We start from the raw sequence: 19491 nt of genomic DNA on the forward strand, positions 1-19491 counted from the left end.
CCTCGGAGGTGGCAGATGAACTGGAAGGGGACAGAGCCATGGCCCCCAGGAGGAAGGGCAGAGCCTGGAACTGCTCTGCTGCTGCCCAAAGGGGAGGCAGGGGTGCTACAAGCAGAGCCCAGGCCCCTCAAGAGCCCACCCTGGAAGGTGCTGGTCAGCCCAATGGGGCAGCAGAAGCCTTTGTGTCTGCTTTCAATCCCCTTCGATCCCCTTCCCCACCGATGCCTCCAACACACAAACTACAGAGAGCTGGACAAGAGGAAGCACGTGGGACAGGCAGCCTGACAAGAATTCCACCTGGGAATACTGTCTGCAAATGTAGACAAAACAGAAGGCAGGCACTTGGTACCAGCCCCTAGAGCTGGCCAGGACACAACCCTGGTCAGGCAGTGGGCCTGGGTCTACAGGAAGGATGGCCAGGGGCCATAAATGGGATGTGCCAAGGCCCTGATTAGAGATTCAAGCCAGGTGTGGCTTGACCTTGGTTTGCTCCAGCTCTGCTGCAAAGCTCACAATCCAAGCTGGACATGACCATCCCTGTGGTAATGGCAACTTGCCAGGGCCATCACAGTCACACACACGTGCTGAGCATTTGCTGGGGGCCAGCCTCAAAACACCAACAAGGTGGCCTGCATGACTCCTGTGTTACAGATGAGGAAAGGGAGGCACAGAGAGATTAACTCATAACTCACACAACATCACACAGCAAGTATATGTCGGGATCGCTGCTGGTCTGTCCGACTCCAAAACCTGGCAAGGGGTGGGGGGCAGTGGCAGGAACAGCAGAAAGGAATGGGGTCCAGGCTGGCAGGACATGCCACTGAAGCCTGATCTCAGGCCCACCTGTCCCTGTCCCAGGGCCGCCTTCCGGGGCCCTCACTCTCAGTGTCCCTGGGCCCCTGAGGGCACGGGTACACTCCCACCATGGCAGGTGCAGACATGAAGTCATGGCTGGCACAGGGCTCAGCCTGATGCTCAGGGACATTTTTAGCTACCAGCCTCCTCATCTTGCCTCTGCCCTTCAGATGGGATGGCTCAGCAGTGACCGCAGGGGACAGGAATCTCAGGCAGCCTTGCTGAGGCCTCACAACCCCAGGGTCGAGTGGGGAGGGGCACAGGCAGCAGGTCAAACACGAAGCTCAGCTGTGCCAGTGGCCCCAGCAGTCCAGGTTCCCAGTCCCAGACGCACAGGAGAAGAACAGCGCAAAGAAACCACAAGGCCATACCTGGCCATGCAACCAGCCCCTGCCTGCTGCCCTCTGTCCATCACCAAGGTCCCCATGGGCCCCGCACGGGGCAAGCACCAGGTGTCTGCTGGAGCCCGGTGGGTTAACTCCACGCACTATTTTCCCTGAGACAGTGAGTTCCCGTTCTTCCCCACACTGGGTTTTACATAACCCTTTACCCCAACATCCACCTGAATGAAGGAATAAATGAAGAAAAAGCAAGCCCCAGGAGCCTTGTGCCCCAGGATCCCTATGCCCCAGGAGCTCTGTTCAATGGGCCTGCAGTTTCCCAACTACGGGGAGTCTGGCCTCTCCTGGTATCCGTTGAGTCCAGCCCCAGAAAGTGCCTCTCTCGTGGATGGAGGAAACCCAATGATCCGAGGAAGATACACCCTCCAGAGCACGGACAGCCTTGCAGATGGGGAGGGAGAAGTCACTTCCAGGGTCCTGGATCAACTGTACCCCTGCCCTCCTCATGCACACCCCAGCCCAGCTGCCATCTCCCACAGGAGGCCTCCTGCACCTGACCTGCCCTCCCCTTCCCACTATTTTAATCCTGGCTCCCATTACCTCATTCTTGGCTGCAGCACTTACCCTCCAAACTGGGCTCCCAGATCACTGTTCCTAAAATACCCCTTGCCCTGGGCAGTGGTCAAGAATGCCTGTCTCCCCAACAGATGCCCAGGAGAGCCAAACTCCATGTCTGTCCACCCTGCCCTCCCATGGAATCTGCCCAGACCCCCCCCCCCAGGAGCCCAGACACAGGCACCCACCCCCCACCTGCTCCCCCACAACCCTCAACTTCCTCCCAGCCACACCCAAGACTGCCCCCTTTCCACCTGTCAAAAGCTCTTCTATGACTCAAATCCTCCTAAAACATATCCCACAGGTGATCTTTGTGACTTTGGGTTAGGCAAAGCTCTAACACCAAAAGCATAAACAGTAAAAGAAAAAAGAGATACACTGGATTTTATCAAAATTAAAATCTTTTGTGCTGCTTAGAACACCATCAAGAAAGTAAAAATATAACCCATGGAATGGAAGAAAGTATTTGTAAATCATGTATTTGATAGGTTCTAGTATCCGGAATGTATAAAAACTCTTACAACTCAATAATAAAAACACAAATAACCCAATTTAAAAATGGCCAAAGGAATAGGATATTTCTCCAAAGAAGATGCACAAATGGCCAATAAACACGAAAAGATGTTCAGCGTCATTAGTCATCAGGGAAATGCACATCAAAACCACAGTGAGATGGCACTTCACACCCACTGGGATGGCCAGACAAGCCGCGCTGGTGGGGACGTGGAGAATCAGAATCTCCAGGCACTGCGGTCGGGCATGAGTGGTGCAGCCGCCGTGGAAGACAGTTCTGCAGTCCGCAAACGATTAAACATGGAGGGACCATCAGACCCAGCAGTTCCACTCCTAGGTACGTCTTACCCAAGAGAAAGGAACATACACGTCCACACAGTAACTTCTACATGAATGTTTACAGCTGCATCATCCATCATAGCCAAAAAGTTGTTGAACAACCCAGGTGTCCATCAGCTGAAGAGTGGGCATCTATGTAACGCAACAATGTAACAAAGCACTGGCACCTGCTACAGCATGAACAAACCTGGGAGATACCATGCTCGGTCCCAGAAGACCACACATCATATAATTCCATTTATGTGAAATGCCCCGAAAAAGCAAAGCCATGGAGGCTGAAAGCACCTCTGTCGTGGCTGGTGGTGGAAGAGGTCAGGCAGTGGGAGTGACTGCTAATGAGCACGGGGTTTCTTTTTAGGGTGATGAAAATGCTCTACAATTAGACTGTGGTGACGGGTGCACAACTCTGTGACTAAAGGCCACTGAGTGGTACACTTCAAACAGGTGATTGTGCGGTATGTGATTTACATCTCAGGAGAGTTATTTTTAATGTTCCAAGGCTTCTGCTGAACTCCAACTACTGCAGCCTTCCATTCGGCTGCGCTGGCCTGCTGGACCACGTGCGCGGGAGCTTCACAAACATCATGCATGGCACCCTGCACCCACAGGACTACGGGCCAATCAAGCATCAAATGGGGACACGTGCTCCACTCCCCAGGAGGCTAAGAATTGCCATGGCCTGCTCTGGAGTTCAAGGCAAGGACTGCCTGTTGATGGTACACAAGCCCAGTGTCACGGCTTGACCTGGCAGTGGCCAGGGTAGCCCTGAGAGGCGCACACAGACACGGTTCACCCTCTGCTCACCAGCCTCCTCCTCAACACCACAGCTGCTTGTGTACCCAGGCTTCCTCCTCGTCAGTCTGTCCTCTGCAGCCACGGCAGCCACGGCAGCCACTGGCCGCCAGGGCCCTGCAAGTGCGTGTCTGCCCCACACTCTCCTCTGGACGTCTCTGCCTTCGTGTTCTGCATTTCCAGCGGCTGCCCCAGCACATGCCTTTCCCACTGCTCAGTAACAATCATCCTGCTGCAGAATTTCTTATATGCCTGTCCTTCTCAACTTTTACACCCACCTCTGGCTCTCTGATAATTACTTGTTGGGGAACAGTCTTCAAATCTGGTAAAACCTGGAAGAAGAAGAATGCAAATATTCCCACAGAATTTGTCTTTCAGAGCTTGTTGCATTATAATTAGTAAACCCATTTCAAAAGCTTTATCATTGCCATCACTGCTTCAGAAGCCACACCACCTAATATTTTTAAAAAGGAAATTATTATTCAAAAATATCTCTGTCAGTTGATCCAAGGTTAAAAAAAAAAATGTGCACACCTAAGCCTATGTACATGGGGGGAGCATGTGCACATGTGTGCACATGTGCACAATTTGTACACGTGTGCATTTGTGAGTGCACCCCTTTGTACACGTGTGTGCATGCATTGGCACGTGTGCACACCCCTCTGTATATGTGAGGCAGGACTTTCTAGAAGGAGGTCTGCTACGAGTCTATTCCAGTTAGCAACTCAAATAGGAACCCATGGGTCCCCTCCTACACACAAACACCCTAACAACCATCTGTTTAAAGTGGAGCTGAGGCCACAGGTCCCACAGCAGCTCCTGGGCAGCATCCACGCCTCCTGGCCCAGGTCAATCTCAGGGAAAGGAGACAAAACCCTATACTGTCACTTCCCAGGCTCATCCACCATTTGCCATCAAACTGTTTCTCACGCACCTGTGAGCCTGTGTGCATGCACGAACACATTTTAAACGTGTCATTTTAAACAACACTGGAGATCATAAGCCAGGAAGTACATACACACTGTCAAACTCACATTCAGAAACCACCACCCATAGCAGCTTCAAGAATCATGAATCCCACCAGGTCTGGGGGCCCTGTTGCTCCTTCTGGAGAAGGTCAGAGCACAAGGGAACCTGAGGCACCTCTCGCCGGCTTCCTGACAGGCTGTCCAGCAAGTGTCTGGGGTGCCAGTAACTTGCTGAGGCTACCTGAGAACCTCCACAACACCAGAGGCCACCCTGGGACACCGGTCCTAAGGCAGGTGTCACAGGAGCAGCAGGAGGCACACAGAGGGGATGCTGAGCCGCATCCAGAGAACGGGCAGGACGGGGCTCAGCAGGCTGGAGGTGGGGGACGGGACTGTGGACCCCACATGGAGATTGTGAGAGACAACAGGGCAAAGAGGGTGAAGGCGGAGACCCCAGCGCACCACAGGGCTGCAACAGGGTCCTCGGAAAGCCCCCACCACAGCACAGCCCTGCAGTGACGGAGGAGAGTGCAGGCTCAGCCCAGCCCTGCTCACAAGCAGCAGCGGCTGCTCCAGGGCACTTCAGCCCTCAGCAACATGGAACAAGCAACTAACCTAATTACATCATTATTCAGAGCTGGATTTTCTAGGACAGCACCAGGGTTATTAGGTTAGTCTTTCCTAGGGAGGACAAACAGGGTCCTGACAGGGTCCTGCACTTGGAGCTGACTGAATTAGCAAGTCGCTTCCTTACAGAGACTGGCTTTGTCTCCAGTGGCCTCAGGACACTGTCCCAGTCCTTATCACAACACACCGATTCGGAGGCCCCTTCCAGCTGGGACAGAGGCCAAGCCCCCCACTGCGTGCTGAGGAAGCAGGTGAGTGTGCCATCCCGCTGCATTCCACATCTGAGCTCCCAGAAGCAGAAGAAAGCCAGGTGCTCTGGTGTGGAGAACTGCTCTCTAGGCCCAAGGACACATTCTGAGTTCTGAGCCCGCCTGACCCTTCATCTGCCTGGGAGCCTGCCACCTCGCAGCATCCACACTGCCCCACAGAAGTGGGGCAGTGAGGAGATACTCGGACAGTTGCCCCACCCTGGGTGTTTCTGGAGCGTTCACATGAGCAGAAAGGGTTGACCTCAAGGCCCAATGCTGCTTCCCTGAGACAGGCTGGCAACTGGGAACTTGGATTTGTGGGGGATTCCCACGCTCCTCAACTGACAAGGGCAGTCCGCATACTGAGACTGATTGTGCAAAGAACACTGGACTTCCCTGGGAGTCAGGAGCATTGGCACCTGCCAAGCCAAGGGGCCCCAGAAGCAGCCAGTGGGCTTCTCTGGGTAGAGACAGCACATGCACTCAGCATTTTCCTGGGGGTAGCACACTGGGAAGTCCACATAGGTGGGCAGAGGACAGGACCCTTACCATGCAGCTGTGATCATCCCAGGCAGGGTATCCAGAGGCCTTCTGCCCAATCTCCAAGCATGGGGCAACCTGGGGACCCCAACTCACAGACAAGGCCCTGCCCCTGTGCTGATCCCAAACCCAACTCCATAGCCCCCACCAGCATGCCACAAGCAGGCGCTTCTGCCTGCAGACTGCTGCCTCTCCTGCCTGGCTCCTGGGGGGCATCACCTCCCCCGTGACCCCAAACCAGAAGCCTGGGGACTGTCACTGTCCCAACTCCAATTCTAAGGGAACCTCCCAATGCCCAGCCTAGGCCTCTGCCCACCCGCCCCTGGGAAACCACAGCAACCCAGCCACCTCTGTTCACTGTGACCCCACCAGCCAGAGTGTCTCCCTGCTCCCTGCCCACATGTCATGCCCACAGCTGAACTACACTTCACACCTGTACCTACACCCTACACTGTACCTGCCTCACACCTATACCTACACCCTACACCTGTACCTACAACCTACACCTACCTCACACCTATACCTACACCTTACACCTGTACCTACAACCTACACCTGTACCTACACATCACACCTGTACCCATGCCTCACACCTGTACTACCTTACACCCATACCTAAACCTCAAGCCTGTACCTACACCTCACACACAGACCTACTTTACACCCACACCTAATCTGACACCTGTATCAATACCTCACACCTATGCAACTTTACCAGTACCAAAACCTCACACCTGTACCTCTGCCTCACACCTATACCTACCCTGTACCTGTACTTACATCCTATACCTGTACTAACACTTGTGTCTACATATCTTACACCTGTGAATGCCCCAAAGTCTGTCAAGAGAACTGAAGGAGACCCTACAGCTCATAACTGAGAATACAAACTCCTGAATGGTGGAAAAAATCCACCTACTTTTCTTTATTTTACAGACTTTGTTTTCCCACCAGTACAAGAGATTTGATAATCATCCCTAAAATCTCAATAAGACAGCATGTACCAGGAGAGGAGACCTCGCCTCAGCAAAATGTGAACAATGGGTGGGCATCCTCCATGACAGGTGGGGACTGGGGCATCCTGCGTGACACGTGGGACTAGGGGCATCCTCCATGACAGGCGGGGACTGGGGGCATCCTCCGTGACAGACGGGGACTGGGGGCATCCTCCGTGACAGGCGGGGACTGGGGGCATCCTCCGTGACAGGCGGGGACTGGGGGCATCCTCTGTGACAGGCAGGGACTGGGGGCATCCTCTGTGATGGGCCTCTGGGGAAAGAGTCACAGAGGACAGAAGCCAAAGGCAGGTCCAGACACCAGCAACACCCACAGTGGACGAGCAGACCTTTCCGAGAGAATCCCTACCCACCACCACTCCTGGTGCCACCCCCTACTCTCCTGGCCTGCCCAGGCTCGGCACCACCCTCCCACCTAGGACATGTTCCCTGCATCACCAGAGGGGCTCGGCTCCCTCCCTCCTTCACACATGAAAATGTCTGCTGAGATGAGAGGTCAAAGGACCAGCGTCTCTAAATCCAATATGCTCCTTAACCAGCAGCTTTACAAACCACAATAGAAAATAAGGCAGCTAGATTTGCACACGTTTCATTTTTACCAAGTCTGTGGGCACGGTGCCCCTGGTGCTGAGGGGACATCCTCAGCAGCACAACTGCCTACCTCATGCCCTCCGTGGAGCGATGGCGGTGGTTGCGGTACAGCTGTGGCACGCCCAGCATGGCCTCAGTCAGCACGGCCAGGAAGCCCAGGGTCTCCACAAACAGGGCCGAGTCAATGCACAGGTACGTGATGTAGCCCGCCACACCTGTGAAGGCTAGGACACACTGAACGTAGTCTGAGAAGCTGCTCCAGTGCCAGAAGTGGTGGGGATCGAAGTCTAGGGAGACAGAGAGAGAAAACAACCTCAAGTGCCTGTGCAGGTCAAGGTCAGTGTGAAGAGAGGCCTAAGCAGGTCAAGGTTGGTGTGAGGAGAAGGAAGTGACAGTGCCTCCTCTCAGGACTGTTCTGATGGTTATGTGAGTTCATTTTATGAGTCTTCTAATGTGCCTAACCCATAATAAGGGCTCAATTACGGCACGCCATTATTATTACTACACACTTATTTGCTAGAACAATATCTTTTGGTGATGATATATACTGTAGAAACCACATTCACAAGCACTCACACAAATTAGCAAATTAGATGAGGCATAGCAGAGGAAGCTTCAAGGGGACTGTGGGAAAACATCAGATAACGGGGATAAACCTGCCAGGGAGCCTGCGAGGGGTGACACGCTCATGCCTGACCGCACCCTTAGGTCAGCAGGTCCAGGGCAAGGCTGCTGGTGGATGAGGCTGAGAGGCATTGGGGCTGGCCATCCTGTGGGGCTGGGCTGCACAGTGAGGGTGGGTGTCCAAGCTGCTCTCAGATCCAAGCCCCAATTCCCACTCTAGTCCTTCACCAGGTCTGAGAACACTGCTGCCATCTGAGCTAGGAATGGGGAGGGTGGAGGCAGGGCCAGAGGAGGGATGAACACAGCGTGCAGTCTGAGATCACAGCAGGGTGGGCGTTGCCTCTCAGAACACAGCAGGGTGCAAGCCTGTGTGAGCTCCTGAGGAAGCCCCAGCTACAGCAAGGGCAGGCTGGACAAGTGGCCAGATGGACACAGGACACCAGGTGAGGGTCCAAGGGACATGGGAAACTGCTCTGAGGTCAGTCTGGCAGGTGTCTTTCTATTTTACATTCTCTGGGAAGGAGTTGATGGCAGATGACTAACGGAAAGTTCTCATTAAAAAGTTTCTAAGAAAAAGATGAAATTGGACCCTTACACCTTACACCATATACAAAATTTAACTCAAAATGGATCAAAGACCTAAATGTAATTCCTAAAACTACAAAACTCTTAGAAGAAAACATTGGGAAAATCTTCATGACACTGGATTTGTTTGTCATTGACTTCTTGACATTGACATCACCAAAAACACAGGCAACAAAAGAAAAAACAGGTTAATGGGACTTCACCAAAATTTAAAACTTCTGTGGACACAAATTAACAAAGTGAAAAGGCCCATGAAACCAAAGAAAATATTTACAAATCATGTATCTGATAAGGAACTTGGATCCTGAACATATAAAGAGCTCCTACAACTCAACAACAAGAAAGCAAACAACCTGATTCAAAAATGGGCAAAGACTTGACTAGATATTTCTCCACAGAAGATATACTAATGAATAACAACCATATGAAAAGATGGTCAACATCACTGGTCATCAGGGAAATGCAAATTAAAACCACAATGAGACACCACTTCACACCCATGGGAATGACTACTATCAAAAGAACCAGAATAACAAGTGCTGATGAGCATGTACAGAAACGGAACCATACACACTGCTGCTTGGAATGTGAAATGGTACAGCCACTGTGCAAAACACCTCCTCAAAAAAATTAAAGATAAAACTACCACATAACCTAGCAATCCCACTTCTGGGTATACAACCAACAGAACTGAGAGCAGGGATCTGAACAAGAAAGATCTTTATATACCCATGTTCACAACAGCATTACTCACAGCAGTCAAAGATGTCCACCAACTGACGAATGGACAGACATGTGGTACAGACCTATTATTCAGCCTTAAAAAGGAAGGAAAGTATGCGACATGCTGCAACATGGACGCACCTTGAGGACATCAGGCTGAGTGAATGAGCCAAGCGCAGAAGAACAGACCAGAGCAGCCAGTTTCACAGAGACAGCAGGAGGGTGGAGGCTGCCGGGCAGGAAGGTGGGCGTTGGGAGCTAGCATTTAATGGGAGAAGGACACACACAGCTAACACCTCAAGGCTGAGGGCTCAAGGCTGAGGGCAGAATGTGGAGTCAGCGAGGGGGCCCGGCTGCGGAGCGGAATTGGCATTTCCAGATTGGGGCTCGGGCTGCCCCTCCTCCGAGACCCTCTGTTCGGGACCAAGCTGATCGCGGCCGGCTCTTCTGGCGTGAAAAGGTGGACAAGTCCTATTTTCAAGAGAAGATGACTTTTAACAGTTTTGAAGGATCTAAAACTTGTGTACCTGCAGACATCAATAAGGATGAAGAATTTGTAGAAGAGTTCAATAGATTAAAAACATTTGCTAATTTTCCAAGTAGTAGCCCTGTTTCAGCATCAACACTGGCACGAGCGGGTTTTCTTTATACTGGTGAAGGAGATACTGTGCGGTGCTTTAGTTGTCATGCAGCAGTTGATAGACGGCAGTATGGAGACTCAGCAGTTGGAAGACACAGGAAAGTATCCCCAAATTGCAGATTTATCAACGGCTTTTATTTTGAAAATAGTGCCGCACAACCTACAAATCCTGGTGTCCAAAATGGTCAGTTCAAAATTGAAAACTGTCTGGGAAACAGAAATCGTTTTGCTTTAGACAGGCCATCTGAGACTCATGCAGACTATCTTTTGAGAACTGGACAGGTTGTAGATATATCAGACACCATATACCCGAGGAACCCTGCCATGTGTAATGAAGAAGCTAGATTAAAGTCATTTCAAAACTGGCCAGACTATGCCCACTTAACCCCAAGAGAGTTAGCTAGTGCTGGACTCTACTACACAGGTATTGATGATCAAGTGCAGTGCTTTTGTTGTGGTGGAAAACTGAAAAATTGGGAACCTTGTGATCGTGCCTGGTCAGAACACAAGAGACACTTTCCTAATTGCTTCTTTGTTTGGGGCCGGAACATTAATATTAGAAGTGAATCTGATGTGAGTTCTGATAGGAGTTTCCCAAATTCAACAAATCTTCCAAGAAATCCAGCCATGGCAGATTATGAAGCACGGATCATTACTTTTGGGACATGGATGTACTCAGTTAACAAGGAGCAGCTTGCAAGAGCTGGATTTTATGCTTTAGGCGAAGGGGATAAAGTAAAGTGCTTTCACTGTGGAGGAGGGCTAACTGATTGGAAGCCCAGTGAAGACCCTTGGGAACAACATGCTAAGTGGTATCCAGGGTGTAAATATCTGTTAGAAGAGAAGGGACAAGAATATATAAACAATATTCATTTAACCCGTTCACTTGAAGAATCTCTGGCAACAACTGCTGAAAAAACACCATCACCAACTAAAAGAATTGATGATACCGTTTTCCAGAATCCTATGGTACAAGAAGCTATACGAATGGGATTCAATTTCAGGGACATTAAGAAAATAATGGAAGAAAAAATTCAGACATCTGGGAGCAACTATAAATCACTTGAGGTTCTGGTTGCAGATCTAGTGAGTGCCCAGAAAGATAGTACACAAGATGAATCAAGTCAGACTTCATTGCAGAAAGAGATTAGTACTGAAGAGCAGCTAAGGCGCCTGCAAGAAGAGAAGCTTTGCAAAATCTGTATAGATAGAAATATTGCCATAGTTTTTATTCCTTGTGGACATCTGGTCACTTGTAAGCAATGTGCTGAAGCAGTTGACAAATGTCCCATGTGCTACACAGTCATTACGTTCAAGCAAAAAATTTTTATGTCTTAATCTAACTCCACAGTAGGCATGTTATATTCTTATTACCCTGATTGAATGTGTGATGTGAACCGACTTTAAGTAATCAGCACTGAATTCCATTAGCATTTGCTACCAAGTAGAAAAAATGTAAACAGCAGTGTTTTAGTTGGCAATCTAAAATTTGAATTTCTGGATTTTATTAGCTGTATTATTTATCCATTTTTTACTGTTATTTAATTGAAACCCTAGACTGAGAAGCATCATATTATAACTGATCACAATGTGTATTTGTAGTATACTTACTTAGTTTCTAAGTGTAAATGAATTAATCATTTGAATTTTTCATTCTTTTCAGATAGGCTTAACAAATGGAGCATTCTGTATAAATGTGGAGATTAGAGTTAATCTCCCCAATCACATAATTTGTTTGTGTGAAAAAGGAATGAACTGTTCCACACTGGTGGAAAGATAGAGATTATTTTTTAATGTTTGTGTTTTAGGATTCTGTCTGCTTTCTTTGAAAGTTATAAATACATACTTATGTGAATGATTTTAAATGGCATTTAATGATAGAATACCATCTAGCCAACTTCTACTAATATGAAAAGGTGTCAAAGATATATAAGTATAAAATGCAAGTGGCAAATCACTGTTTATAGTGTGAGCCAAATTGAGGTGTGTGCATTTTGTATATCTGTAGAACAGAAGATTTGGAAAGATGCACTAAACTGTTAAGTGTGGTGTCTCTTGAGGGGGGTGGGGGGATGGGTCCCTGAGGGGGTTTACAGGGACCTTTCACTTTCTTTTGTGTGTGTGTGTTTGAATTTTTTATAAGTGTGTATTACTTTTGTAATCAGAAGTTTTAGAAAGTATTTTACTGATTTAAAGGCTTAGGCATGTTCAAACACCTGCAAAACTACTTATCGTTCAGCTTTAGTTTTTCTAATCCAAGAAGGCAGGGCAGTTAACCTTTTTGGTGCGAATGTGAAATTTATATGTTTTTCTGTTTTTCCTGCTTTGTGGATGAAAAATATTTCTGAGTGGTAGTTTTCTGACAGGTAGACCATGTCTTCATATCGTGTTTCAAAATAAATATTTCTGATTTTGTAAAATGAAAAAAAAAAAAAAAAAAAAAGAATGTGGAGTCAGCGGGACAGATGGGCCTCCAGACCCTAGAAGAGGTGGCTGCGAGCACGTCCTCAGGAGACATCAGGATGGAGGGGGTGGGGGGACTGACGACCACAGCAGACCAGAGGGGGCCTGGGCCAGTGCTGCCCAGAGACTCACAACAGAGCTGCGCTCTATGAACTTCCTGGTGGCCATGACAACACGTGAAAGAAACAGGTGAAAGTCTTGTTAATCATATACAAGTATTTCATTTTACCCAGTGTAAATAAAATATGATCATTCAACAAGAAGTCAGTGTAAAAGAAACCTAAGCCACCTTACATTCTACTTTTTGTGCTAAGTCCTTGATACTTGGGGCATGGTCTACACTCACGGCACAGCTGGTATTGCACACTCTGAGTCCCACCAAGTGAGAACCAGGCGCCTGCCTCAAGCTGCATCTGCATGAGGGTGGAGATGAGGTCACAGGAGGAGACCCCACACCCTAGACCAGGTCTGAGCCTGAGGCTCCCCAACAAGACGGAGGTGAGCAGAGGGGGGTCTGAGTGTCCCAGGCGCCATCCTGGCGCAGTTGGGCCTGAACAGGCCCTGACACAATCTCAACACAGAGGAACGAGGCCATGGCAGGAAGGCAGTGGACAGGATGAGCGTGGGGCCAAGGCTTTGGTGGCTGGGGTGTGTTCAGATTTAAGGAGCGGCTGAATCCTAAAAAACACCTCACACCTGGAAAACGAAGCTAAGGGACGTGGGGTGAAGAGCCGGTGGTGTCCCAGGAGCTGATGAGAACCTAGGGGAGGCCAGTGAAGGGAGGGCCTGTGGCATCAGTGGCAAGGGTGGCAGTGGGTGCTGGCGCAGCCTCGCGGCAGGACCAGGCGCACTGCTAGACACCGGGGGAGCAACGCTGGTGCAGCCACAGCCGCTGGCTCACTGCCCAGTAGAAACAACTGTCATGCAGCCGCCAGTAACTGCAACACAGGTGCCGAGCCCACAGATGAGATGGCAAAGCCGTTTTCTGCCAGCAGGAATGTGCGTGTGTCACACCGGGTGCTAACGGCTTCCCTGTAGCAAGGTGACCAAGAGCACAGAGCCTCCCAAGGCTGCAGGAACAGCAGGACTTCCATGTGCTGGACAGTGCCCACGGAGGGAACATGGGGTCACAGACTCTCACTCCACCCACCCCCAGGGTGCCGAGTGCTGAACTCACTGACAGCTGAGTTCACCTCGGGTCTGGGGCTTCACCGTGGCCCTGGGGGTTGCGGGGAGCTGGAGCCCGAGGCTGCCTCTGACTGGCTGGCCAGTGGGCAGCCTCCTGTTTCCTTCTGTCTCAGGCCCTGCTCTGCTGGTCCACACACCCCCACTGTGTCATGAGCAGGTTTTCCGAAGCTGTTCTAGCCAAACAAATCATCCACACAGACAGCCAGAACCTGTCCACACTGAAAGTTAATGTTGCTTTGCCTCCCATGGATTTTGTCACCCCTTTCCCCCTGGGTGATGGAGCCACAAAGATTACTCAAAGTCCATCTCTTCTGAGCAGTGAGAAGCCCTGAAAGGGGTTACTCTCCTGGAACCCTCAAGAGCGAGGCATTCCTTCCATTTGGGAAATTAACCCCGCATTTGGGAAATTAACCCCAAATTGGGGTTCTCTTCCTGCATTTATTCTCCAGACCAGGAAGTTACACGAAGAGAACATAGGTGGGATTATAGTTTAACAATATAGGCTGGTAACTTTCAGTGAAACAAGCAAAGTGACATTTCATAAGGCAATTTAAGTGATCCACCAAAAAGCTGATCTTAGCAAACATTCCTTCTCCCTACACAAATTCCCAGTATCTTTACATATCAATCAGTAACTTGTCTATCTTTGAACCAGCAACCTTGCTATGTTACAATTCTTTATCTTACAACAGAGATTATAGCCTGGGGGAATTTTTCTGTCCTTTGCAAGGTCAACATTTGAAACTGCAAGGCTTTGGAAAACCAGGCCCTGTGAAGTACATTTGCTTTATGCATACTCCACAGTTAAAAACAGCCCTATGCTGGAGAGGTGAGGTCAACACTCTCATCAATCTCCTCCATGCACAGTGAAGCTGAGCTCGCTGTCATGGACTCAGCAGGGAGATGAAGAAACGGAGAGGCCACTAGAGAGTTGGCACCTAAGCCAGCCTCTCCCAAAACACAGCCCCGCAGTCTCACTGGACAGGAGTGAAGGGGCAGGAAGACCGGGACACTGCCAGGGCCCCTGTGGACACTCAAGACCCTCCCAGAGCACAGCTACTGAGACCCATAGGTGGGCAGCCATGTGTCTGTCACTGCCACAAAACCTGGCTATATCAAGTCCATGAAAGAATCACCAGTGAGAAATGCAAGCAAAATTAATCAGAGTTAACACACCAAAAACACTCGCGAGGTCCTACCTAGAGCAGCTTCTCAGCTCCTTCTTGAATTTCTACCTGGTTTGGCCTGCCTGCCTCCACTCCAGCCTCCACCACATCCATCAGGGTGACCCAGAAGTCCTACAAGGTGTCCACCTCTGGACCCCAGGCCTTCAGCAGTTCTTCATACATGAGTGTGCCCAGTGCCCACATCAGCTCCTCGAGTTTCTCCTGTGTGGGCAGCAGCATCCAGGGTGGCCTGAATGTGGGTAGGGGCTATGCTGGGGTAGGTGGTATGGGGAGCATCACAACCGTCACAGTGAACCAGAGCCTGCTGAACCCCCTTAATATGGAAGGTGGGCTCCCCCTCCATGCTGTGGCACCCAGGAGAAGGAACAGATCAAGACCCTCAACAACAAGTTTGCCTCCTTCATCGACAAGGTGCGGTTGCTGGAGCAGCAGAACAAGATGCTGGAGACCAAGTGAAGCCTCCTGCAGCAGCAGAAGATGGCTCAGAGCAACATGGACATGTTCGAGAGCTACATCAACAACCTTCGGTGGCAGCTGGACTTACTGGGCCAGGAGAAGCTGACACCAGAGGCAGATCTTAACAACACGCAGGCGCTAGTGGAGGACGTCAAGAATAAGTACAAGGATGAGATCAACAAGCATACAGAGATGGAGAATGAATTTGTCCTCATCAAGAAGGATGTGGATGAAGCTTACGTGAACAGGGTGGAGCTGGAGTCTCATCTGGAAGGGCTGACGGATGAGATCAACTTCCTCAGGCAGCTGTATGAAGAGGAGATCCATGAGCTGCAGTCCCAGATCTCGAACACATCTGTGGTCCTGTTCATGGACAATTGCAGCTCCCTGGTCAGGGACAGCATCATCACTGAGGTCAAGGCCCAGTACAAGGAGCTCGCCAAACGCAGCTGGGCCGACGGGGCTGAGAGCATGGACCAGATAAAGTATGAGCTGCAGACCCTGGCTGGGAAGCACGGGGATGACCTGCATCACTCGAAGACGGAGATCACCGAGATGGACAAGAACATCAGCTGGCTCCAAGCTGAGACTGAGGGCCTCAAAGGCCAGAGGACTTCCCTGGAGGCTGCCACTGCTGATGCCGAGCAGCGTGGGGAGCTGGCCCTTGAGGACACCAACACCAAGCTGGCTGAGCTGGAGGCCGCCCTGCAGCAGGCCAAGCAGGACGCGGCGCAGCAGATACGTGAGAACCAGGAGCTTCTGAACGTCAAGCTGGGCCTGGACATTGAGATCGCCACCTACCACAAGCTGCTGGAGGGCGAGGAGAGCCAGTGGGAGTCTGGGATGAATAACATGAGTATCCATACAAAGATCACTAGCGGCTACTCAGGTGGGCTGAGCTTCGCAAGCCCAAGCTACAGCCTGACCTCCTGCCAGTCTGCCACCAGCTCTGGCAGGAGCTCCAGCCCCTTCAGTCGCACCAGCTCCACGAGGCTGTGGTTGTGAAGAAGATCAAGTCCCGCGATGGGAAGCTGGTGTCCGCATCCTCCGATGTCCTGCCCAAGAGAACGGCCACTGCAGCTCTTCCCAGCCTCCCTCCTCCTGTGGCTGCCCCAGAGCCTGTGGAGGAGGCACCTGCACTGGGGAGTGTGGGGAACAGGAGACCCACCTGAGGCTCAGCCCACCCTTGGGGGGAGTCTACTGCCTGGGGTACCCCCTCTTGCTCATTCTCCAACTAAGAACCAATTCAATTGTCTTTTGCAAAATAAAGCGTCCCCTGACTCTACCAAACCCACCCCTCAAAAAAACACCTGCGAAAGTGAACGTCACATAACAAAGCTAATCTGTGGCAGAAACAAAACCTCACAGTTTCATTTTCCAAGAATTCCTTCTGAAAGCAAGAGGCTGCGTTACATGCAGGTAAATCCTGGCCCTCCCTCCCGTTGACCGTCTGCAGCGCAGTAAACACACTGGCCCTCACTTCTACCAGCCTGGCATGAAGGAGGGACCCTCGTGCATAAAGACCAGAGCCAAGTGTGGAAAGAAAATGGAACAGGGCTGAGTCACAACATGCGTGGGCGTCCCAGGATCCAACGTTCAAGAAACTGTCCCCTCCTAAGGGTTGTATCCAAATAATTCATTTTAAGGACATCCCAGATCTTTTTTAATCACTCACTATGATGACCTTAGATATTAAAAATAATTCCTACTGCTCAGGTTTATAAAACTTCAACCATTGAGACCAAGTCCAAACTCTAAACAGAGCTCAGGAATCAGTTCTTAAATCATCATCCTACGGGGTCCAACCACCTGAAGATCTGAACACAGCGATGACAATGAAAATGCGCATCATGCTCGCCACTCATGTCAGCACCACTCAGGATGCAGCCCACAGTAACAGATGTCCCCCTTCCAACACACCTTCCTGAACGTGCTGTCACCTGCGTTCTTATAGAAAGGCTACCCTAACGGGAAAATCCCCCTTCTGCAGCCGAAGTGCCATCCCTCTGCATGTAGATAATGCACATCAGAGACTCAGCGATCTGGGAAAAGTGGGGTGTGAAGCAGACTGCAGGAGCAGAGGCGCAGACGCATGGGACACACGGCACTAATCCAGCCAGGCCATGCCACATCTGCGTGGGGAGGGAATCTTAGAAACAAGAACGTTAGGTGACTTTTGGCAAAGTTACACAGTTAGGAAAAGGAGGATCAAATATGTTTTGAGTGAATAATAAATCAGGTAAGGTCTCTTCTCAGGAGGTCTTGGTGACGGCACTCTCATCAGGCAAATGCCCTCGTCTGCAACAGCCCTTTCCACGCATCAGAGAACAGAGTATCCACTCGCATGCGGCACACCCTGTAAGACATGAGGACGATGCTCCCTACGAGGTGGGAACAGGCAGAACGAGGCCTGACCTGGAGGAGGTGGGATTGGAGCTGGGTCTGCAGGAGGGAGGCTTCCCTTCCCGAAATTGTCTCCTGCCTGCCGGTTTACCACTGCTTCTGAAACGCCAGAGAAACAAGCCAGAACCAGGGACACCGCCTGGCCCTTTCCAAGAGGATATATCAGTGCACTGAATAAAGAAAAAGAGCCCCATGTGCATTTTAACATCACTTACTGCACTCTGAGAGGAAAGAAGAGGGCAGAGGGTGCTGAGGGCTCGAGCAGTGAGGAGCCCAGTGATGCCCAGCCGTGTCTCGACGGTCTGGCTCAATGTCCCTGGTAAATGCAGTCGTTTGTCCCTGTCCAGGCTGCTAACAACCAAATCAGAACACCCAACTCCATCTCAGCCAGTCAACTCACCTGGGCTACAATTTCATCTGCTATCACCAAAAATCAAGGCATAGAGCCTCACAAAAACAAGCATCGGTGGACCTAGTAACATACGCTGAAGAGCCCCAACTCACGCACTTACCACAAGTGGATGAGCGCTCTTGAGGGCAGCAGAGGGATGGCAGGTGCCCAGGAAACCCTAGCTGGGTGGCCTGGCAGCCCTGTGTGAAGGAAGCAGAGCCACTCCTTGAGGCCACCTTTTGAGAAGAAGGGCAGACACCCCAGCTAGACCAGCAGAAGGCTTCCACTCTGCAAATTCCAGCTACAGGAGAGGAACAAGACCCCGTATTAGACGGGTGTGTACACCCAAGCAGCCAAGAGATGCCACAGGACAGAGGAACAAAAAAGCTGGGAAAGTCAAAACTGAGCTGCCGTTTCCCTTTCCAGCCAAGATGCAGTAACAGTAACAAGATTTACACTCTCACTTCGAACAACCAAAAAATGGACAAAATATATAAAGCAATGGACAAAATCTGTGTTTTCAAGGCACCAGACATCAAGCAATGAAGGACAGTGATCTCTGAGAGATGGGAAACAGGTAAGGTGAACCCAAAATTGTCCCAGGTTACTGCCTTGAGAGCACTCCCAGGATGTGGAATGGGGTGGGATGTGGGAACCCAGGCCAAACCCGGCAAAACCCCTCTGAAGAGGAGATGGAACTAACAGCCCGGGAGACAAGGCAGCTAGTGTTTGCTGGACAGGGCACCAGAACGAGTGAGCTACACAGGAAGAGCAGGAAGATCTGCAGAGGCCGCCACAAGCCCTCGGCTGGGCACCACTCAATGCACACCTGTCAGGAAACTACTTGAGGCCAAGGAGAGAACTACCCGGATGGGTTAGCAATAACAAAGCCTGGCATTCAGAGGGGCCAGGGGTAGTGCACACTTCCATCAGCCAACCAGAAAGCCTCAAAATTCACGGGGTGCATCACACAGCACGGTCCTGCCTCACAGTGGGGCATAATTAGCCTGGCCTGAGCTCTGCTCTGGTCCCACCCAACTGATCTTAAAAGCAAGACCTGAAAAGATGGAAGTGGAGCAAGGAGCTTCATTATGCCCCATAACAAAGTGGAAGGGCACATACAGGAACCCCAAAATACTCATCCCCCAACAAGGAATGATCACAAACCTGGCATCTGACCAAAAATTAGCAAGGAAATGTGACCCACAGTGAAGAGACAAATTAGACAACTGAAAATAACCCAGAACTGACGCAGACATTCAAATCAGCAGACAAGGATATCAAAATAGTTATTATACCTGTATGCTGCACATTCTAAAAGTTAAGTAGACACATGGGGAACACATATGCACTTTTAAAGATGAGAAAACATACTTAGGGATAAAA

General features: G+C 50.4%; 2 protein-coding genes and 1 pseudogene across 5 annotated transcripts in view; 2 read left to right on the top strand and 1 right to left on the bottom strand.

Moving 5' to 3' along the window:
* SLC66A2 (solute carrier family 66 member 2) overlaps positions 1–19491 on the bottom strand; it is a 63692-nt gene that overhangs the window by 7984 nt on the left and 36217 nt on the right. For 2 of the 4 annotated variants that reach the window (XM_063076824.1, XM_063076822.1), the window contains one exon: positions 7516–7732. In XM_063076824.1, coding sequence (XP_062932894.1) covers positions 7516–7732 — 217 coding nt within the window. Of the gene's footprint in view, positions 1–3733; positions 3788–7515; positions 7733–18226; positions 18407–19491 lie in introns of all 4 variants that reach the window. The other 2 variants (XM_063076823.1, XM_063076820.1) reach the window with 2 other exon arrangements.
* On the top strand, positions 9839–11386 carry LOC134362020 (E3 ubiquitin-protein ligase XIAP-like). Its single transcript, XM_063077320.1, has one exon. The coding sequence runs from the start codon at positions 9865–9867 to the stop codon at positions 11353–11355; it is 1491 nt and encodes a 496-aa protein (XP_062933390.1). The 5' UTR covers positions 9839–9864; the 3' UTR covers positions 11356–11386.
* Positions 14899–16483, top strand: LOC134362118 (keratin, type II cytoskeletal 8-like; annotated as a pseudogene).

Source organism: Cynocephalus volans, chromosome 13, assembly GCF_027409185.1.
Source record: "Cynocephalus volans isolate mCynVol1 chromosome 13, mCynVol1.pri, whole genome shotgun sequence".
NCBI classification, from domain to species: Eukaryota; Metazoa; Chordata; class Mammalia; order Dermoptera; family Cynocephalidae; genus Cynocephalus; species Cynocephalus volans.